This window comes from Schistocerca serialis, chromosome 5 (assembly GCF_023864345.2).
Source record: "Schistocerca serialis cubense isolate TAMUIC-IGC-003099 chromosome 5, iqSchSeri2.2, whole genome shotgun sequence".
NCBI lineage: Eukaryota > Metazoa > Arthropoda > Insecta > Orthoptera > Acrididae > Schistocerca > Schistocerca serialis.
The window spans coordinates 575,235,457-575,259,642 of NC_064642.1; the positions used below are offsets into that span (position 1 = coordinate 575,235,457).

The window sequence follows — 24,186 nt, forward strand, 5'->3', positions numbered from 1 at the left end:
TTCGTACGGCTAGACGATAGCTGAGAACATGGACCATGGTTGTTGTATGCCAAGCGTTTCATCTTGGTTACAGTGCTTGCTGTCAGTCGTCTGTTCACCGCTACAGCAAGGCATAAATTCCCGTTCAGGAAATATCTTCTTGTATTTAATGTTGCCACGTCGTGACAGAGTGAATAAAGCTTTATTTACACCGTGACGTTGATAATGGCGCTGAATATCTCGTAACTGGTCATGCGGGTTAATAAACTGGAAAGTGCTAACGGGGCTGTACTGTCCTCATTTTTTACGCTGTTAAATGCCTACGCTTACCACACAAGCGCTTTTTTTGTCGTTCACTGAGATAAACATCACATCGAGGCACGTCGGGACTGTAGGGAGGACCCCAACAAATCCATCAGGACCACCGAAAAAGATTTCGTATGGTCTTATTCGAATGTGGTGGGCGTTATCATACCTAAATACTATTTCAAATTGTGGGATGGATTATTTTCAACCATTCCAGCAGCTCTCTAAAAGAGGACTCCTACTTACAGAACGATTTAAGGCCTTGTTCGGCCAATACTATAATATTGCTTGTCAGTTTGGGATCTGTGTCATATAGAGCCGCTAGAGGAAACTGAGAAGCTCTAAAGAAGAGTATCGTGTTCATTACAGGTTTATTTATTAAGAATGAGACCATCGTGGAGAGTTCGTGGTCATCCAGCTCCATTTATTTTTCCGTATGGTTATAATTAAGCTCTCCACTGCAGTCTTTTTCCTGCTCTGCATGCTTGTTCCATTGACTCCCTTAGGAATACTCATCATGCCCCTGTCCATATCTCGCTGAGCAGCCCACAATGCTTGAATGTTTCTCGAACCGAAAATCTATGTCTCACTGTTACAAATCGAAGCTGGAAATGCGCTGTGACTACCACTCCTTTAACTCCTATACACAGCTGAGGTCCCAAAACTCATCCCTCCTGCATACCTACTACAGTATGGTGAGAACATGAGCTTCCCTGCAATCAATAGTGTACTACATTCATATCTGAAACTTCATCTCAACAACTTTACCCCATGAAATAATCAGTGATACCTCTGCATCAATCCTGCAAACACCCTAGGCACTAATTGCAGCAAGAATCACCCGAGTATTCTGCACCAAAGGCCTTTACCTGAGAATCTACAACAGTCGACTCAACCTAATTATTCTTAAAAGCCGACCCTGGTGGCCGAGCGGTTCTAGGCGCTACAGTCTGGACCAGCGCGACCGCTACGGTCGCAGGTTCAAATCCTGCCTCGGGCGTGGGTGTGTGTGATGTCCTTAAGTTAGTTAGGTTTAAGTAGTTCTAAGTTCTAGCTGACTGATGACTTCAGAAGTTAAGTCCCATAGTGCTCAGAGCCGTTTGAACCATTTTTGTAATCATAAAAACACACCATATCCTCTCCCAGTCTAATTTCCAACGCCATCCCCTTCCATATCACGAACTCGTGGCTGAAATCTATTCCTCCCATCCCATCTCAAATGTAATCTTAAAAAGTACGCTTTCCTCGCCCAGCTGACACCCTATTCTTCTCCTGACACCTACACTCCAAATATCACTTCCTTTCCACATGGCCATCCTACATATTTTTTTATCTAACATCTTTTGCAATAATTGCCTCATCACAATCCCTACCCACAATTACTAGGAGCCTTGATCAAGAAGTTCTCCTAAGGAATATCATCTACGTCACATCATTGTGTCATGAAAATAATCTACACTGCCTTACAGAAAACGTGAAGCTTCCAGAAGACATGGTCGGTTGTCAATGTAACTTCGCACACATACTCAGCATCGGCGCGTATGTTAATAATGAGAGCTGCAATTCTCTGTGACAGAATGGCCACTGGAGTAGAGTAATTTTGTTTGTATTTAGTGCTGTTACCAAGTCTAGTACGACGCGGACAACGTTAAATGTCGAATGATCACTGTGAAAACCACTGAGTTATCATGTACTCATGTGAGACAGAATTGTCAGCATCTCACAGAGTTCGAAAGGGACCTCATTGAGGTTTCCGTTTGACCAGCTGGTCGAATCGGGCAAGATTTGTTGGGCAGTCGAACCTGACAGTAGCCCGTTGTTGGTCTGCACGAGAAGATGAGTACAGACATAGATGTTGTCAAGATTCTAGTCAACCACATCTGACCAACACAAAAGTGGATCAAGGTACTGTGTACCAAGCACATCGTAACCCCTTCACATCTGCTCCTGCCATTCGAGATGAAGTAATGGACTTCCTGCAACGTTCTGTGTTATTCCACACTATCAGTAGGATAACAGCAGCGGCCGGACTAGAGAATTACGGTCCCACGCGTATGCTGCCGTTAACACCATGACACAAACGGCTACGTTTGGAGTGGTGACGCGACAGGGAAGCATGGACTGCTGATGAAGGGCATGACCATCGTGGGCGAGTTTGCTGGGCGCCTGGGAAGAGCTGCCATTTATCCAATGTTTTGGAGAGACACGGAGGTGTTACTCATGTTGTGGGGCGTTACCGAGTATAGCTGCAGCTCATGGCTGGTAGTAGTGAGGAAACTCTGACAGAATAACACAACGTCAGGAACATCTTGTGTGATCACGTGTTATCTCTCATGCGACAGTACCGTTGTGCCATTTTTGGACGAGACAGTTTTCGTCCACATATGGCGAGGTCCCTGTGACCCATCATCGGGATGTTGATGTACTCATGTGGCCAGCAAGATCATCAGATCTGTCCACAGTAAAATATGTAGGAGACCAGTTCTGACGTCAACTCCATTCCTCTGTCAGTATAAAGGATATCATGGATCAGATACAGTAGTTGTGGGCTATTTTGCCTCAGAACAGGACACAACAGGTTTACAACACTTTCCCCAACCGAATTAGTGCCTGCATTCTAGCCAGAGGGAGCGCAACATCATACAGATATGTGGACTTGTAGTGCCAAGTTCTTTGAAGATTCGCCTCGACTTGGAAATAAGTGAAATTAAATAACATATCCTCTCAACCCGTGAAGTATCAATTCGTCTTTTCCACCGTTTTCTTGTACTTAACTTTTGTGTTAGGTAGTATATTTCGCCTACCTAAATTATAAATTAAAGTATGCAATGGCTACAGAGTGTTAATTTGTTAGCTGCCAGCCTACACCCAATAGGAGAAGTGTAAACAACCCTTAATAAAAGAAAACACAGTGACTAAAAGCTTTTCAGTTTCAGAGACGTTACAGTTTCTGAAACTTCATTTAGCTTTCCAAATGTCCTTTATTTTGTTATTATTCACTTATTAATTGAAATATTGTGGCTTAAATTACAAATTATGGATTTGTATAGAGCTATAGATTTAATTTCTAAGAAAACTGTACAGACAGAACTTTGTTTGAGAAGTATCTTGTCACAGGGTCAGTTTATGAGGATGGAGCATATATGTAACAGAGTTTGGAATTATTCTATATCGATTCACGGCAGACATAAAAAGAAAATTTCAGACTTATGTAGTGGGCCAAACAACACTTAACAATGTTAGGCAATTATAATTGTTGTGTTTATTTATTTTGCTTTCCTACCTAACGTTTTCTTCAGCAAAACTAACTATAATACCACGTCATATGGTTCTATGACATCATTATTAATTTGATTTTTTTATTCAATGTGTTGATTGTGTATTATGTTTAATTATAGTTGATGTTGAAGATGGCTTTCAAAGTGACTCGTCCATTCAGTAAAAAATTTAGCTGCTGCTATTACTCGTAGTACTGAATACCCCAGCAAACCACAATCGCCATTTTATAAACGACGAATCTGTTTATAGAAAAAATGACGATTCTGCCCTTGTTGCTGAAATCATTATGTCGCCACCATCTTTCGAGATTCAAACCAAGTTGAATGCAGAAGAAAGGGGAAATTTTCACCATCAACATTTAAAGCAGTGGAAGAGTGTTACCTAAAGTTCCAGATCAACAGATTTTTTAGCAAAGTTTTACCTTAAGTACACTACTGGCCATTAAAATTGCTACACCAAGAAGAAATGCAGATGATAAACGGGTATTCATTGGACAAATATATTATACTAGAACTGATATGTGATTACATTTTCACGCAATTTGGGTGCATATATCCTGAGAAATCAGAACCCAGAATAACCACCTCTGGCCGTAACAACGGCCTTGATACGCCTGGGCATTGAGTCAAAAAGAGCTTGGATGGCGTGTACAGGTACAGCTGCCCATGCAGCTTCAGCACGATACCACAGTTCATCAAGAGTAGTGACTGGCGTATTTTGACGAGTCAGTTGCTCGGCCACCACTGAACAGACGTTTTCAATTGGTGAGAGATCTTGAGAAAGTGCTGGCCAGGGCAGCAGTCGAACATTTTCTGTATCTAGAAAGACCCGTACAGGACCTGCAACATGCGGTCGTGCATTATCCTGCTGAAATGTAGGGTTTTGCAGGGATCGAATGAAGGGTAGAGCCACGGCTCATAAAACATCTGAAATGTAACGTCCTTTGTTAAAAGTGCCGTCAATGCGAACAAGAGGTGACCGAGACGTGTAACCAGTGGCACCCCATACCATCACGCCGGGTGATAAGCCAGTATGGCGATGACGAATACACGCTTCCAATGTGCGTTCACCGCGATGTCGCCAAACACGGATGCGACCATCATATTGCTGTAAGTAGAAACTGGATTCATCCGAAAAAATGACGTTTTACCATTCATGCACCCAGGTTCGTCGTTGAGTACACCATCGCAGGCGCTCCTGTCTGTGATGCAGCGTCAAGGGTAACCGCAGCCATGGTCTCTGAGCTGATAGTCCATGTTGCTGCAAACGTCGTCGAACTGTTCGTGCAGATGGTTGTTGTCTTGCAAACGTCCCCATCTGTTGACTCAGGAATCGAGACATGGCTGCACGATCAGTTACAGCCATTTGGATAAGATGCCTGTCATCTCGACTGCTAGTGATACGAGGCCGTTGGGATCCAGCACGGCGTTCCGTATTACCCTCCTGAACCCACCGATTCCATATTCTGCTAACAGTCATTGGATCTCGACGAACGCGAGCAGCAATGTCGCGATACGATAAACCGCAGTGGCGATAAGCTACAATCCGACCTTTATCAAAGTCGCATACGTGATGGTACCCATTTCTCCTCCTTACACGAGGCATCACAACAACGTTTCACCAGGCAACGCCGGTCAACTGCTGTTTGTGTATGAGAAATCGGTTGGAAATTTTCCTCATGTCAGCTCGTTGTAGGTGTCGCCACCGGCGACAACCTTGTGTGAATGCTCTGAAAAACTAATCATTTGCATATCACAGCATCTTCTTCCTGTCGGTTAAATTTCGCATCTGTAGTACATCTTCGTGGTGTAGCAATTTTAATGGCCAATAGTGTATTCATCTTCTATGCGGCGACATTACGAGTATCTGACACAGCTGACTCTGGTATGTCCTTCCAGTCGGAGACACTTAGCTTGTCAGCTCAGTTAGTGATATTCGAAACGGGTAGCCTAGCGAGTATCGAGTTGTATACGTCTCGGCACCATGCTTCACCCCCTCCCTTCCATTCAATAAACAGAATGCCATAACCTCACAACTGTACACTGCACAAGCATCCATCATAGTCTGCCATCCCGTTGGTTACCAATGCGCCCGTCTAACATTCTGACTTGGGTTTCACAGATTCGGCATCAAGCTATCCCAGTACGGTGACTGTGCAGAGCATCGGACAGACGTACGAGGGTCGCCCTCTGGATATCATCCAGATATCCTCTGGAGGCGGCGGCTCCAGGCCGGTCATCCTGATCGACGCAGGCATCCACGCCAGGGAGTGGATCGCGCCAGCTGCCGCCCTCTACGTCATCAACCAGCTGGTCGAGAACGCAGCCGAGAGCGCGCTCACAGACAGCGTCGACTGGCACATCATCCCCGTGCTCAACCCCGATGGATACGAGTACACATTCACAAACGTAATGACTGCTTGGCTATCTTCATATCTATCCTAGGGCTGCTATTTATAGAGGAACTGTATTCCAACAAAGCCACTCAGTTCTAATGACACTGTTTAATTACCGTTTTATTAATGAATTACAGAGGGTGTGCTTTCTTGGAAGAGCAGAATTATCGCTTTGTTCAGTCCCCAAACATGTTTCACTGCAGTTGTGGCATCTTCAGTGCGTATTTTCTTTAATGCTTGTGAAATACAAAGATACAAATTTTACGCAGGTTAGGGACATGTGATTGGTTGGTTGTTTGGGGAAGGAGACCAGACAGCGTGGTCATCGGTCTCATCGGATTAGGGAAGGATGGGGAAGGAAGTCGGCCGTGCCCTTTCAGAGGAACCATCCCGGCATTTGCCTGGAGTGATTTAGGGAAATCACGGAAAACCTAAATCAAGATGGGCGGACGCGGGATTGAACCGTCGTCCTCCCGAATGCGAGTCCAATGCAGGGACATGTGGACATCAGATTTTGACGTTGTTTAGATCACAAATAATGTTTACCTTTTTTATGCTGTGGGTGGGGTGTGACTTTCAACAAAAATGATCCACAGCTTCTGAGCCACACGTGAGTTAAGTTTTTGTCGAGAATATAACGTCTAAACGGTGAAATATTGGTAGATGCCCCTTTTCGAAGTTTATCATTGCTGCAGTTCAACTGTCTTGAGCTCTGATTATTTGCCTGCTGAATGTATTGGTTTGTTTTTATGGCTAAAGTGAATCGTGGGCATCAGTAATATTTCGTTGAGGGTTTGATTTAGAAAACCGTTTGGTGTGGTTTACTATTTATAGATTGTGTTGGGGATTTAGAACGGTAAAACACGATAATCATCTCTATCATTCATCAAGAATAGCGAAGATTATCATAAAAGCTATCATATGGGGCGACAAAGTCGTCATTGATCGTGCTGTATTTTGCAATGCTGTAAACTAACAAACAAACAACAGAGAATAAACTCGAGTGCACGCACGCGAATTTCGCGGCCGTCAATCGAAAACAAGACAGTAGAACAAACGACTGTCGGCAGCCTACCTGAAAGGTAAATGTCAGTGAAAAGTGAGTGAAAGCCACAGCAATGTGGTAACATTCTCGATTCAGCAATGAGAACGAGAAAACGTAAGTAAAGGCTACTGTAAATCCGCAGCACAAGGAATAAATAGGGAACACCGCCAAATAGTTTTTCAAACCAATACGTCACTAATTTTTAGCGATGCCCACAGGTCATTTCAAGCATAAAACCAATTATACCGACACATTCAGCAGACTTATAATAACTAAGTACAGCTTAGGTCATAGCAACTATTGAAATGGTAAGCGCATAAAGGGTTATAGGCCACCATTTTATCGGAATACGTAGTTTAAAACATACATTCTGAACAACTATTTGGTTCGGATCTTGCCCTAACATCCTAATGTTGCGTATGAACGGATGTACACTGGCGGAAAAAAGATCGCAACACCAGGAAGGACTTGTGTGACATAAACGAAAGTTGGCAGGCGTGTTTCTACCAGTGGCTGGATGTTGCTTCTGCGATACTGCAGAAAGACTTAACAGAATTGTAGCCAATGCACGTGGATGCTGACAGTGGTGGTCAAGAGAATGTATGGTCGCAAGAAGACCGGGCTCCGGATGGACACGTGGCACTACCGAACGGGAAGACCATCGTATTCGGTGTGTGGCTTTGCCGCATCGTACTGCATCTTCAGCAGTAATTTAAGCACCAGTTGTCACTACAGTGGCACAACGAACTGTTACAAATCGCTTACTTCAAGGACAGCTCCGAGCCAGATGTCCTGTAGCGTGCGTTCCGCTGCCCCCAAACCAGCACCATTTGCGACTTCAATGGTGTCAAGCGAGAGCTCACTGGAGGACTGCGTGGAGGTCTGGATGGAAGGTGGGGTGGTTCTGCCTCAGTGCCAGTACGGCCGTGTGTTGGTTAGAAGGAGGCAAGTTGAAGGCCTGAAACCAACATGTCTGCTTGCTAGACACACTGGACCATCTGGAGTTGTGGTCTGGGGTGCGATTTTGTGTGACAGCAGGAGCACTCTAGTGGTTATCCCACACACCCTGACTGCAAATTTTTACGTCAGTCTGGGATTCGACCTGTTCTGCTGCCATTCACAAACAGCATACCAAGTGCATTTTCCAACAAGATAGAGCTCGCCCACGTACCGCTGTTTTAACCCAACATGCTGTACAGAGTGTTGACATGTTGCCTTGACCTGTTCAATCACCATATCTGTCTCCAGTCGAGCACATATGGGACATCACGCACGATAACTACAGCGTCATCCAGAAACAGCATTAACTGTCCATGTATAGACCAACCAAATTCAATAGACATAAGACACTATCCCGCAAACTGACATCTGACACCTGTAAAACACAATGGATGTACGTGTGCACGCTTGCATTGAACATTATTGCGGTTACACCGGTTTTTAATGTACCAGCTTTTCACATTTGCAATGGCTCATCTAGCGCTTACATTAACCTGTGATCTTGCGAGGTTAACCACTTACATATGTTGCCTAGACGAACGTATTCCCGTAACTTCATTAATCATTTTTTTGGTTGCGATTTTTTTTTACGTCCGTGTGTTAATATAGACTTATGGCTCATTTCTGTTGACAGCCACAGAGTACACATGATGTAAAAACTTGGAAACTAAACAATAAAATCTGATGTCAACACATTCCTAATGTAAAGGGTTTCCATGATTAAAGTGACAGCTTCAAAACAGTGTAGAATGAGAGCCACTGCTCAGAATGACGTAAAATTTGAACTGCATATTATTGACGCAGAGAAAAACGTCAAGGAAAAAAAGAAAACGAAAATTTGGCCAGTAGATGGCGCTGTAAGCGCCAGAATACGCACACCAACAGACACGCGGCACGCGGCTTTTCCTCATTTTGCTTCTGAGACGCCCAACTGACTGTGTCCATGAAGGATCGTGCGCTCCTGATAAAGCTGCAGAAGTTTCGGACGCTCCAGGGCGTGATATAAGACATTTGCCCCATTTATGCTAAGAGTCTGGAGAAAATGATTACAAAATTCGAAACGACAAGTTTTTTTGAAGTGCAGTGTGCCAGAGGGAGGAAACCAGTTGATCCGACGCTGTTAGAGTCTTCTGCACACCGACAGCCTCCCCCCCTCCCCCCTTGCCAACCCAGCCTTCTCCCCTCCCTCCCCTCTTTGTCTCTTAAACAGTGTCCATATGTGGGTAGAATCATTTTTATCCAAGATGGCGCTCCTCCACACATTGCAGAGCCCGTGAAGCGGCTGCGGCAGAGGCATTTCGGAAGTGCTACAATTATCAGTCGTCAGTTCGCTACAGCATTCGGGAGGACGACGGGTCAAACCCGCGTCCGGCCATTAGGTTTCGGCTTTCCATGATTTCATTAAATCGTTTCAGGCAAATGCCGGGACGGCCCCTTTGAATGGGCACGGCCGATTTCCTTCTCCGTATTTCCCTTACCCGAGCATAAAACGTTATCCGGAATTGTACTGAATGCTTTCTCAGAAAATTATTTTGGGCAATTAGTTCATGAGCCGACTCGGCGTGTAAATTGTTGCGAATGCATACTTGACCTCTTAGCAACAAATAATACTGAACAAATAGGGAGTAGCGTGACGAATACAGGGATTAGCGACCACAAGGCAGTTACTGTTAGGCTGAATACCGTAACATCTACAACTACAAGAAAGAAGAGCCAAGTATATCTATTTAAAAAAGCTGATAAAATGCTCTAAACACCTTTTTAAGAGACTGTCTTCACTCCTTCAAAATGGTTCAAATGGCTCTGAGCGCTATGGGATTTAACTGCTGTGGTCATCAGTCCCCTAGAACTTAGAACTACTTAAACCTAATTAACCTAAGCACATCACACACATCCATGCCCGAGGCAAGATTCTAACCTGTGACCGTAGCGGTCGCGCGGTTCCAAACTGTAGCGTCTAGAACTGCTCGGCCTGAATTACAGGCCCATGTCATTAATGTCGATTTGCAGTAGAGTTTTGGAATGTATACTGTGTTCGAACATTATGAAGTACATCGAAGAAAATGATTTATTGACACATAGCCTGCACGGACTCAGAAGATATCGTTCTTGTGAAACACAACTAGCTCTCTATACTAATGAAGTAATGAGTGATATCGACAGGTGATGTCAAATTGGTTCCATATATTTAGATTTCCAGAAGGCTTTCGACACCATTCCTTACAAGCGTCTTCTAACCAAACTACGCCCTATGGAATATCGCTTCAGTTGTGCAAGTGAATTTGTGATTTCCTCTCAGAAAGATCACAGTTCGTAGTAATAGACGGAAAGCCATGTAGTAAAACAGAAGTAATATCCAGCGTTCCCCAAGGAGGTGTTTTAGGCCCTCTTTTGTTCCTGATCTATATTAACGACATAGGAGACAATCTGATTAGCTGTCTTAGATTATTTGCAGGTTATGCTGTCATTTACCGTCTTGTAAAGTCATCAGATGACCAAAACGAGTTGCAAAATCATTTAGATAAGATATCGGTATTGTGCGAAAAGTGGCAATTGACCGTGAATAAAGAAAAGTGTGAAGTTATTCACATGAGTACTAAAAGAAATCCGCTAAATTTCTATAACGCGTCAACTCACACAATTCTGAAGGCTGTAAATTTAACTAAATACTTAGGGATTACAATTACAAATAACCTAAAATGGAACGATCTCACAGATAATGTTGTGGATAGGGCAAACCAAAGACAGCGATTCACCGGCAGAACACTTAGAAGGTGCAACAGGTCTACTAAAGAGAGTGCTTACACCACGCGTGACTGCCCTATTTTGGAATATTGATGCGCGGTGTGGGATCCGCATCAGGTGGGGCTGACGGAGAAGAAGGACGACTCGTTTTGTACAGTCGCGAAATAGGGGAGGTAGTGCCACAGACATGATACGTGAATTGGAGTGGCAATCATTAAAACAAATTGCGACGGGACCTTCTCATGAAATTTCTATCCCAGTTTTCTTCTCCGATCGCGAAAACATTCTATTGGCACCCATCTACATAGGGAGATGTGATCATCACGATAAAGTAAGAGAAATCAGGGCTCGCACAGAAAAATTTAAGGTTTCGTTTTTCCGGCTCGCTGTTTGAGAGTGAAATGGTAGAGAGAGCTAGAAGGGGGTTCATTGAACCCTCTGCCAGGCACTTTATTGTGAATAGAAGAGTAATCACGTATATGTAGATGCGAGACGTTCCGCATACTGTTCACCAGCGTACCAAGTGACGTTTTCTGCTCAGTACCAGGCGCCTGTAACTTCGCCGCTCTGTAGCGTTGTTGGGTGACGTTTCCAGACACAGGCTCCTATCCTGGACTTATTCCTCAAGACACCCTATACAACTCCTCGAAATTTGTCACTACATTTGCGGGACACCATGTTTACTAAATATGCTCCAGGAGTTTCTGTGTTACGTTTCCGTGTCACACATTTTCAGCTTCACCCTCAGCCGTAGGGATGATAGGGGTGTCTTCCTGTCAAATAATTTTTTCCACATAGGAAGTATGGCAAAAAAGTTTCTTCAGGTTTTACCGAGGTACGCTGATACGTGGCTATCTTTATACCCCTACCCCTCCCCCTCTCCTAGGGACCTGTCACCATTGAGCCCAGTGACCCCGAAAACTATGGATTAGATACTAATATGGGTCGCTGTCGAATTTACCTGCATGACATGGCCCCTCACCCTCAACTCCACCGCTGCGGGTGTACTTCCACAGTATTTTTGCACAAATAATACAAATTTTTTTGCAATTACTACAGAAGTTCCTGAGTTAATCTTCTTTGTCAGTTCCTTTTCATCCTCACCCGCATCTGTATGGGCAGTAGGCGTGTCCTACCCCAAAGTATGTTTTTTCAGATAATGTAAGTGTAATTTCCATTTAATTTTGATAACAATCAGTTTTTAATATAAAACTAACCTAAGGTGGTCTAAATATTTTCTTCCTTACATCTGTGGAGCAATTACAAGCCGCTGGCTAGTGCTTTAAAATTTGGTTGTAATGATACTGTCGATACGTGGAAGCTCATAAAACCTTGCCGTCTGCACTTTTACTTAGGCGAAGACGCCCACAGGTGACACCATTACTGATATATACTTTTGTTTTTCGCAGGAGCGTATGTGGAGGAGGACCCGATCAACAACAACATCTCCTGATTGCCCGGGAGTGGACGGCAACAGAAACTTTGACTTCCACTGGAATGGTAAGGAAGCAGTTGTCTTTTACATACTAAACGTCGATTGCATTGTATTAGATTCGTACATACTGAACACTGACTTTACAGCGAACAGCTGAACAGTTTGCTCATACTGATCACGGAATTGCGCTACGTTTTCCTTTTTCTTTGTACGATCCAATAAATATACTTGCCAGTGTTCGCATCTTGTGTTGTGTCGCTCCGTACAACTACTCTGAGATGCTTGAGGGCCGTGAATCCAGTCAACTATCGCCTATTTTGTAGCCAAGCGATATCGCTTTTTTCGCCTGTTCACGCAAACTGCATTAGATTTAATTAGGTAGAAAGTGGATGTCATTCGTGCGCAAACGCTGATCGATTGCTAGCTTCTTTGAATTTCAAAACAATTTTCTAACGGCATGCCTGAATCTACACAAATACGCTGGACAAAAAAGTCTAAGAAACATTACGAACGTACTTCGTACAGGAGTTTCGGAGATGCATCTCGACAATAAATACACTTGTAAATTATTCGTTCCTGATGTTTTGTTTAAGGTCTACTTTCAAACTGCAGTTACTTCGCAATCATTTGTAGACACCTATGGGAGAAATTAAATTGGAAGGAACAGTTTTTCTTAATCACGAAAACTCTCAACAACCCTCCAGTAAACAATTCCGACTCCAACGCTACCTTTAGGAAAATCGCATTACCAAGCAGAAAAAGTTAGCGTTGGTACTTCGATAATTGAAAAATTAAATTCAATATCTCGTCCAGCGACAAGGAGAATACTTTAATAATAACAGATAGAGATCCGCCCCGCCTTCGCAAGGGTAGCATGAAGTATCTACGGCCCGACAGCGAGCCTTCACTTAGCGACATAGATACGTGTCGGGGGACTTTAATCCATACATATGCCCCACGTAAGCCCGGTACTCCTCACGCCCGATATTCAAGTAATAACGAACTAACTAAAGAAACACTTAGTTACCTGCACTTAATTTTCTGCTAAAGTGCAGTGGAGCCAACTTTCGAGACAGTGTTGCCACTTCACAATAGAAATAGTTAGCCAGTACACGAAGCGTATTGGCTTCATGTGGGAAACGCTGTACAATAAAAAAGTAGTTATGTATGTATATGTGTTCCGCATGCCCTCCTCAAACACTCGACCGATTTCAACCAAACTAGGTACACATATCCTTTACCGTCAAGCAACAATCGCTATGGGGGTAATAACCGCCTACCTATTACAGTTCAGGAGATACGGCGATGTAAGCATTGAGATGCGTGAAAACTGCCGAATCATGCATGACGTTTAAATTTATTACCTCTTTGCTATTAACTTAATCCGCAACTTACTTTGCAGACGGTATCCACATATACTGCTGAATGTATCTACAAAATTATATCAATGTACGAGTCGTAGTACAAGAGATATGACGTGATAAACGTGAAACAATGCCGTATTACGTGTGAAATGTTAATACATTTATCCCTTATTGTTAAGACACATCTACAATCAGTCAAGAAATCCCTGACACCTGACAGTGTTTCTAGCAGCTTTCAACTGCGAAGCGCAAATGGCTTTAGGAAGCAATAGCCGTCTATAGAGCTATGAAAAGACGTTGACATGGAGACAGACGTTTACAAAATCGCATTGGAGACAGGCAAAGCAGCTGCGGTCAGTGTACAGAAGCTCTCCGGGATCACGTTTATTAATTTGGATACTGCATTTTAGGATTTCTGCGTTATTCATATTTTCTTGCACGGCTGTTTCATAATTTCAAAGATATTTTCGCAAATATGAGGAAATGAATTTTTTTCGATTCTTCACTACAAGCTCAATTTTTTTTTGTTAACGTTTATAATAGAAAACTGACGAAATCAATACCCAGGCAAAGCCACGCTTGTCAGCTAGATTAGAATAGTTATAAATTCTGGTCAGGTTTCGCTACTCTCTGGATTTACGGCGGCAGTTAGTTTGCTTTTTCCCAGCCGGATGCGGCCTCCTCTCCAGCTGACGGGCTTGTAACTCCTGTCGACACCAGGAGATGTCTCTCCAAACGCCAATTAATTATGGAACATAAAAATACATACATTACACCCTCATAATAACTTAGAGATAATAAATTATATACGGAAACCTTCTTCATGAACCAAGCTATCTGTTAGTGAAAACGGTATTAAAATCGCTACAGTATTTCCTGAGACTGGTTCGAGCATACAGACAGAAACTTTGGCGATGGACTTTATAACATAGACAATAGAACCAAAAACAAAATCCACCACACCTACAAATCCTTAATACGTCCTATCCTCTGTTATGCCAGTCCTGCCTGGATATCTGCCCCCCCTCCTCCCCCCCCCCCCCCCAAATTCTATAAGTCCCTCCAGATTCTTGAGCGTCATGCACTCCACCTCGCCTTCCATATACGCCTCCCATCCCCCATGCGGATCCTCTATGACCTCATTCCTTTCCCCCATCTGCTCCTGTTCCTCGAACATATCCGCATCCTCTACACCTTCCACCGCCTTGATCCCCCTCACTCCCTGGTTGCTCCTCTCCTCTCCCATTCCCCCACCTGCCACGTCTTCACTGTTGCGTCCCCCCTACCCTCCATCTCTACACCCTTCATCTCCTTTCCCAAGGTGGCTTCCATCAACTCCCCCTCCCAGATGATGCCCTCTGTCCCTCCATTTAACCCTCCTATCAACTCTGATCCTCACCTCCCCCCTCCTTTCCTCCAACCTTTTCCTTGGCTCCCTCTCTCCCCTTTCCATCCTCTTTTTTCCCCACCTACCCTCTCTCTGCCCCCCTTCTCTCTACCGAGTCCTTTTGCATTTTCCTCTGCCTTTTCCCATTCCCTCTCGTGTCTGCCCTGCCCCTCCCCCCCCCCCCCCCCCTTTTATGAGTCCTCTCCCTCTGTTGGTTCCCTGTCCTTTCGTTTTTCCTCTCCTCCCTCCTTGTTTTCCCCCCATCTGTCCAGGAACCCCCCCCCCCCCCCCCAATATGCCCTCGGCTATGGTGTGTTATCTTTGTGCCGACATTTTAGTGCAGTGTTTACACTGAGTGTTCTGTGTTGTTGTCTTCTCCGAAGTGTTGCGAACGGACATCATGCTGTCGCTGGGTGTTTTTTTATATCTCTTGCGAACAGAAACCAGACTGTCGCCATGTTTTTTGATTATCTGTCTACTATCTTACCTGTCTGCTTCCTGTGTATTTTATTAGCTTTGCCAACCCTTTGCTTTATGTTTTAACTTTCCACAATTTTCCGCCGTTTTACAATTTCAGTCACCGTTTAACTGCCTGCTTTTATTGTAATTATCTTCTTCTCACGTTTTAAAAAGTCTGTAGGCTGCAGAGCAGCGTAATAACCTGCTGCCAGCCCGCCCCCTTTGGGGGAAATCGAAATACAATAAAGAAAAAAAAAACAGAAACACATCAGTGCAGCCGATCTGCGTTCATGGCGCAGTTCAGTCGAATACAGACGTGAATGGACGACGTATTTTGTAAACTCCGTCCAGTGTGTCATCAAAATGTCCTGATACTTAGACTGAGTGCTCATTGTCACTTCACAGCAAGAAGGATTAGCTGCAGGGGAAGCAGCTCGCCACATTCTGTTGTTACTGGTTCTCTGCTGACAACTCAATACTCCCCGTTATAACAACCCAACGACCCCCTTAAAGTCAATTAAGACAGAATATCATAATATGAAGTAGGGAAGAGTTATCTTGGCAAATGCAACATCTTTGTCGATAAGCTGAGACCAAGAAGTTTTGATACAACAACATTATACATCACTGGGAGTTTTTGTTATGAAATGAGGAGGAAGAAACCTCAGATTTAATTAATGGACAAATATCCAAGTGATAACTGCAATTAATATCTTGAAAGCTAAGTCCAAGGTGATGCTAGTCAGGGATAACTTTTATGTGGAAGAGAGTTGTAAGCGCAACGAAGAAATACAAATGCGCCTACAATACTCTTTCTCAGAAGAAGTCACTTGCTGGCTCTCGTCCTGTCAAGACGTGCGAGAACAATTCTTGTCTTAGTTATTGAGAGTACGGAACGCGACGAGATTGTTTTGCGTTCAGAAGTGTTTCTTGCGTGACGTGATTCACGAACTGCGGAAACTGATTTTCTAAGCAGAGACAGGAACTGATAGACGCGTTTAACCGTGCATAACGGGTTAATTGAACTTTATTGACGAAACTAGTGAATATTGGACTTGCCTTTCAAATAGATGGAACTAAAAGAAGAGTGGATAGTATATCAAAGGTCTACACTCGATTAGTCTCGAGTAGGACACAATTACACGACTTCACGAAGATAATACAATTACGCTGAAGAGTCAAGTTGTCGTAATTGTCAAGAAACTTAATTTTAATAGAACTGACTTTACCAACCAACTGCGTGAGCGTGTGGTGCGAAAGTTATAAAGTATTTAGTGGCCAAGGAAGAATAAACTGTTCGTTCCAAGTGAAATATCAAGCGTGGACTACATTATTAAGTGATTTAATCAATGATTGTTAACCAACGACTGTTCAGCAGGGACAATTTAATGTGAATATCAAAATACCTACCTCATTAACTGAAAAGAGAATTTTTGAACATTTTTTTTAACATTACGGCGTAGATTCACTCAGACGTGATCAGAGAGTATCTGCGGATCTCGCTTCATACAGGTTCAACAACTCCATAGCAACGAGCCAACAAGTACGAGAAGACTGATAATTACAGTGTGTCCTCGCAATTGGTGGTGTCTACGATGCGGATGAGATAAGATTTAACAACTACTGCATATCCGGGAAAGGAATCATTCAATCTTAAATCAGAAGAAGCATCCATTGTACGAGTTCGCATTTCTGTCTGCCGTTCACCAACGGGGACCTACGTCATCGCGCATCGTGCCTCAACTCCACTGCGAGAGCTGTGGCAGTAGCAGCTCTACGGCGTCGACAATATCAGCACGCGGTTGGAGTGCGGGGGCACCACACACCGTACCTTTTTTATGGTCGGTTCCCCTCTCGTGACATCTAGCGCTCAATTCCATATGGATGTCCGGATACTTTTGATCGGGTAGTGTACCCCGAGGAGAATGTAACGTAACTGCATACTAACTCTTTTTTGCAGGGTTCTGGCAGGATTGTGTTGGCACTTCAGTTTGTCCAGTAGGAGTCCACAACGAACAACAGTACAAACTTGTCACTATCAATGAAATTCTCCAACAGCCATGTAACTGTTGACAGCAGGTCTTCGAATGAAGCACTAGTGAAGCAGTTGAATGCACGACATCCAGGGATATATGGCATTATATGACATATTCGTTTATTTGGACAGATGTATATGGGGCCTGAAGACGGCATAGTGGATTGCCGAAACTGGTAGCGTTCAAAATAAAATAACATCTCAGTAACCCGGCAGTTGGAGAATTTCTTTGATATTGACAATTATTTAACCAGCCGATGTCCCCTGGCCATGATGGAACAGCATATAACAGTACAAACCTCTCAGCATTGTGGGGCGCCAAGTAGAAGTTTGGAAAGGGAACACGTAGCATTGAATCTGGATTAGTGACGTGTATTCTCTTTACCAGCAAGTGTAGTATTTGTCTGATGCGTGACGATCATGGTAGACAAGTGTGGAGACAGCGAGGTGCGAAGGTACGTCTCAAGCATGCAATATGCATCAACATCTACATACCTCTCAGCAGCCCACGGTGTGGTGCATGGTGGATGTCTATGTTGTACCAGTGCTAGTCAATTCCTTTCCTGTTCCACTCGTATATGGGCTTAGGGAGAAACTACTGTCTGCACGCCTCTGTACAAGCCGTAATTCTCTTATACGTACGTTGGAGGTAGCAGCATCGTTATGCAGCTAGTCACAATTGCCGGTTCTCTAAATTTTCTCAACAGTGTTTCGTGAAAAGAATGTCATCTTCCCTCCAGGTATTCACTGAGTGAGGTGGTGCATTGGTTGGTGCTCTGCACTGCCATTCTGGATAACTAGGGGTCAGTTCCCCATCCGGTAATCTAGATTTCCGTAAATTGCTTAAGGCAAATACCGGCATGGTTCGCCTGACAGGTCACGGCTAATTTTCTTCTGTCCATAACTAATCGAAGCTTTTGCTCCCGTTTTCATGACGGTGATGTCGACTGGGCGTTAAACCCTAATTTTCCATCTTTTGCAAAAACTCTCATTTGAGTTCACAGGTGATTTCCCCAGTATTCGCATGCTGATCAAAGCTACCGGTAACAAAGCTAGCAGCATTCCTCTGAATTGCTTCACTATATCGCTTTAATCCGACCTGGCGGGGATCCCAAACACTCGAACAGTTCTCAAGAATGGCCCACACTAGTATTCAACACGCGGTCTCCCTTAAAAATGAGTTACACTTTCCTAAAACTGTCCCAATAAACCGAAGTCCACCATTCGGCTTCCCTACTACCGTCATTACGTACTTGTTCAATGCTATATCGCTTTACTACATTACGCCCAGATATTTAATAGACGTGACTGTGGCAAGAGGCACACACTGATACTGCATTCTAACATAACGGTATTGGTTTCCGTACTCATTCGGATTAACTGACATTTTGCTGCATTCAGGGAAGCTGCTATTCATCGCACCAAATAGAAATTCTGTCTAAGCCATCCTGGGTCCTTCTGCAGTCACTCAGCGACGACATTTTCGCGTCACTCCTGATCATACTCTTTGGTGAACAGCTCGCCGTCCAATGGAAGGTACAAATTCTACTATTTAAGAAGTCTTCGAGCCAGTGACGTATCTGGGAACACATTCCGAGTGCGCTCTCAACATGGAAGTGGGCTAGTCATGCTTTTCATCGGTGTCGTGTTTGGCTATCAGACACATGTCTTCGCTGTCGAAAGTAATGTGAGGTCTGGCTGCACATGCTTCTATAGCATTCTGCAACATAGTGTCCTGCCATACATCAACATTCGGTGATGACTTCATCTCTCACGGTGATCATACCCCAGCGTACTGTCCCCACCTCGGGAACACCTTCCTGGAGAAGATAGCAATCAACCGAATGGAATAGCGTGCAGTATCTCTGACGTAACTGATTTTGTATGGGTCCAGCTAAGACTTGTCGTTCGTTATGATAGGAATCCTTATTCTTCAGTTTCATAAGATTTCCCTTTTCCTTTTTAGAGTAAGAAGGCATTCAAAAAAATGGTTCAAATGGCTCTGAGCACTATGGGACTTAACATCCATGGTCATCAGTCCCCTAGAACTTAGAACTACTTAAACCTAACTAACTTAAGGACATCACACAACACCCAGCCATCACGAGGTAGAGAAAATCCCTGACCCCGCCGGGAATCGAACCCGGGAACCCGGGCGTGGGAAGCGAGAACGCTACCGCACGACCACGAGATGCGGGCAAGAACGCATTCGTTCGCAGCTATGCAGGTGATGCAAACAATCTTCTTAATCAATTTCTGTCGATTGACCCACCTCCTGATAGACTGTGGAGACGCATTTGGGTTGATCCAAGAACTGGCGCACATCATGGTGCTCAAAAATGGTAGGCGGAAAAATATGCTTACTTTTCGGATACTTATTCTCGTCAACAAGTGGAAAGGACACGGCTGCAACTTTCCTCTTTACTAACGCACAAGACAATATGGAAGGCCTTGAACTCTCACCAGGTGTTGGGTTCCTTTTTTTTCAGAGGCCGGCGCCGACAGCTATCCCTGCTCTGATGTTTACGCTGGTCCTCAGGCGTTCTCGGAGCCTGAGACGCAAGCTCTCAGAGACTACATCCTGGCCAACGCCGACCGCATCAAGCTTTACCTAACGTTCCATAGCTACGGACCCGTAAGTAAATAATACAGTATTATTTAGGTATTGTTGTACTGGGTCGGTGCCTAAGTTCGTAGCTTCGGTCCTAGCTTTTTTCCATAATCTTAATAAACACAACAGATACACATAATAGAGACTTTAGTCAGCAATATTATAGTCCCCTCCACTGTTTACAACGGTCTGCCAACGCTGGGGCAGCTTTTCGATTCCACGATGTGGAAATCGCATGGTTTTGAGGCGAAGAACTCGCCGAGCCACGTTCGAACGCATTTTAATGCGGAAAGGAAGTTCGTTGAAGCTTGTTCGATTGAGAACGGAAAAGGTGAAAATATGAGAACGTAAGATCAGGCGAATATGGTGGACGCGAAATGAATTCCCATCATAGAACGTGGGTGTGCGTTATTGTGGAGTAGCATCACTTCAGGCAGTTTTTCTAGTTGTTGTTCTTGGTTTTTATCAGCAAGACGTCTCTGGTGCTGACAGTAAATGTCAACAGTGATGAAACTTCCTGGCAGATTAAAAGGGTGTGCCGGACCGAGACTCGAACTCGGGACCTTTGCCTTTCGCGGGCAAGTGCTCAAGTGCAAGTCCCGAGTTCGAGTCTCGGTCTGGCACACAGTTTTAATCTGCCAGGAAGTTTCATATCAGCGCACACTCCGCTGTAGAGTGAAAATTTCATTCTGTCAACAGTGATGGTTACACCTCAGGATACTTCGTAGCATATCATACCATCGCTGTTCTACCGGTTGCACAACATTACCATTCGTGGATGATGGAGATGCTGCTTTGCTTAGGCTCAACCATTGCTTCATTCTCGTCACCAGTAACGATACTGGATAGGAATGGTCGATGTTGTTCACGAGCCAACTGATGACGGGCAACCAGAGACGCACGCGTGGTTACCCGCTTTTTGTTATTTTGGCTAGACCATGCAGTACCCAAACACCAGATTTTTAAACCTTCCCTATTGCATGCAAATGTCGCACGGTGGTGGAATAATAACATACCATCACATCTGTCAGTTCTCGAGTACACTGACCTGGCTCATTGTGGATTCATGCCTTTAAGCGATATCCATCAAACCCCCAAGATCTCCCTGAATGTTGACAGTCACTAATATCAAAACGATCATCCTTAAAAGAAGAAAACCATTTTCTTACCGAACTCTGTCCAATGACATTATTCCTATATTCTGCGCATATGTTCCTGGATGTCTTCACTGGCACCTCCTCTCTACTGAACTCATACAGAAGAATATGTCGGAAATGTTTCGATTTCTCCACTTGGAACACCACAGCTCCACTCTCTATATTCGACAGAAGTGAAGAAGCGCGATAAACTAGCGTGGAAAGTGGCATTTAACCAGTCTTCGTACTGAAAACCACAATGACAGCAAAAACAACAACAACAATAACAACTGGATACTAGCTAAAAGTTTCTGAAGATTAAGCTTCTTACATCTATTTTCATTTTTTTTTGTTTTTTTTTTGTTTTTGTTTTTGTTTTAGTCACCAGTCTTCTGACTGTTTTGATGCGACCCAGCACACATTCCTCTCCATTCCTTCATCTCAGAGTGGTACTTGCAACCTACGTCCTCAAATATTTGCTGGATGTATTCCAATGTCTGTTTTCCTCTACAGTTTTCAACGTCCACAGTTTTTATTATCTACAGTTCCCTCTAGTACCATGCAAGTTATTCCATTATGTCTAAACAGATGTCCTAGCAGCCTGTCTCTTCTTCTTGTCAGTGTTTTCCCCATATTCCTTTCCTCAGCTCATTCCTTACCTTATCAGTCCACCAAATTTTCAGCATTCATCTGCGGCATCACACTCAAATTCTTCGAATCTCTTCTGTTCCGGTTTGTCCATAAGTCCATATCTCATTACCGTACAATGCTGTGCTCCAAATGTACATTCACAGGAATTTCTTCCTCAGATTGACGTCTATGTTTGATACTAGCAGATTTCTCTTGGCCAGGAATTTCCTTTCTGCCAGTGCCAGTTTGCTTTTGATGTCCTCCTTGTTCGTCCATCATTGTTTATTTTAGTACCTAATTAATAGAATTCCTTAATTTCATCCACTTCGTGACCATTTATCCCGATGTTAAGTTTCTCGTTGTTCTCACTGCTGCTACTTCTCATTATTTTCGTCTGTCTTCGATTTTCTCTCAATCCATACTATGGACTCATTAGACTGTTCATTCCAGTCTCCAGATCCTGTAATTTCACTCAGGATAGCAATGTCACCAGCGTATAGTATCATTGATGACTTTTCAACTTGGATTTAAATTCCACTGCTGAACCTTACTTTTACTTTCTTCATTGCTTCTTCCATGTACAGATTCAGACTGAACAGTATGGGCGAAAGACTACATATCGTTTTTATTCGGAACCCTCCTTTCTTGGTATTCCACTCTTATTATTCCCTCTTGGTTCTTGTACACGTTATATATTACCCGCCTCTCCCTATAGCTTACCCCTATTTTCCTGAGAATTTCGAACATCTTGCACCATTTTTCGCTTTTTCCATGTCGAGAAATCCTAAGAACGTGTCTTGATTTTTCTTTAGCCTTGCTTTCACTGTCAGCTGCAACATTAGAATTGCCTCTCTGGTGCCTTTACCTTTCCTAAAGCCAAACTTATCGTCACCTAACACACCCTCAATTTTCTTTTCTATACTTCAGTTTATCATTCTTATCAGCAACTTGGATGCATGAGCTGTTAAGCTGATTGTACGATAACTCTCGCACTTGTCAGCTCTTGCACTCTTCGGAATTGTGTGTGTGATATTTTTCCGAAAGTCAGATGGCAAGTCGCCAGACTCTCACATTCTACACACCAACGTGAATAGTCGTTTTGTTGTCTCTTTCCCCAATGATTTTAGAAATTCTGATGGAATGTTATCTATCCCTTCTGCCTTATTTGATCTTAAGTGTTACAAAGTTCTTTTAAATTCTGATTCTGATACTGGATCCCCTATCTCTTCTGAATCGACTCCTATTTCTTCTTGTATCACATCAGACAAATCCTCCACTTCATGGAAGCGTTCAGTGTACTCTTTGCACCTATTCACTCTCTCCTGTGCATTTAACGGAGGAATTCCTGTTGCAGTCTTAGTGTTACCACCCTTGCTTTTAATTTCACCGAATGTTGTTTTGACTTTCCTATATGCTGAGTCAGTTCTTCCGGCAATAATTTCTAATTCGATTTCTGCACATTTCTGAAGCAGCCTTTCCGTCATAGCTTCCCTGCACTTTCTGTTTATTTCATTCCTCAGGGACTTGTATTTCTGTACTCCTGAATTTTTTTGTACTTTCCTCTTTCATCGATCTACTGAAGAATTTCTTCTGTTTCCCATGGTTTCTTCGCAGTTACCTTCGTTGTACCTATGTTTTCCTTTCCAATTTCTGTGATTGTCCTTTTTAGAGAGACCCACTCCTCTTCAACAATACTGCTTACTGAGCTATTCCTTATTGCAGTATCTGTAGTCTTAGAGAACTTCAAGCATATTTCATCACTTGTTAGTATTTCCGTCTCCCACTTCTTTGCGTATTGATTCTTCCTGACTAATCTCTTAAACTCCAGCCTACTATTCACCACTACTGCATTGTGGTATGAGTCTGTACCTGGTCGTGGGTATGCCGTACAATCGAGTTTCTGATTTATGACTCTCTGCCTGACCATGATGCAATGTAACTGAAATCTTCCCGTATCTACCGGCCTTTTACATGCTTACCTTCTCCTCTTGTGATTCTTGAACAGAGTATTCGCTATACTAGCTGAAATTCATTACAGAACTCAATCATTCTTTCTCCCCTCTCATTCCTATTACTGAGTCCACGTTCTCCTTTAACCCTTTCTTCTACTTCTTTCCTTACAATCGTATTCCAGTCCCCCGTGTTTATTAGATTTTCTCCGCCCTTTACGTACTGCATTACCTGTTCATTATCCCCATACACTTACTCTGTCTCTTCAGCTTCAGCTTGAGACGTCGGAATATATACCTGAACTATCGTTGTCGGTGTTGGTTTGCTGTCGATTCTGATGAGAACAACCCTATCACTGGATAAGTCACAGTAACACACTTTCCGCCCTGCCTTCCTATACATAACGGATTGTACTCCCATTATACCATTTT

General features: G+C 43.6%; 1 protein-coding gene across 1 annotated transcript in view; it reads left to right on the top strand.

Annotated features, from left to right (window-relative positions):
* LOC126482100 (carboxypeptidase B-like) overlaps positions 1–24,186 on the top strand; it is a 166,674-nt gene that overhangs the window by 133,652 nt on the left and 8,836 nt on the right. Inside the window, 3 exon segments of the mRNA XM_050106076.1 lie at positions 5,686–5,972; positions 12,158–12,248; positions 19,918–20,063. Of these exon segments, the coding sequence (XP_049962033.1) occupies positions 5,686–5,972; positions 12,158–12,248; positions 19,918–20,063 (524 nt within the window).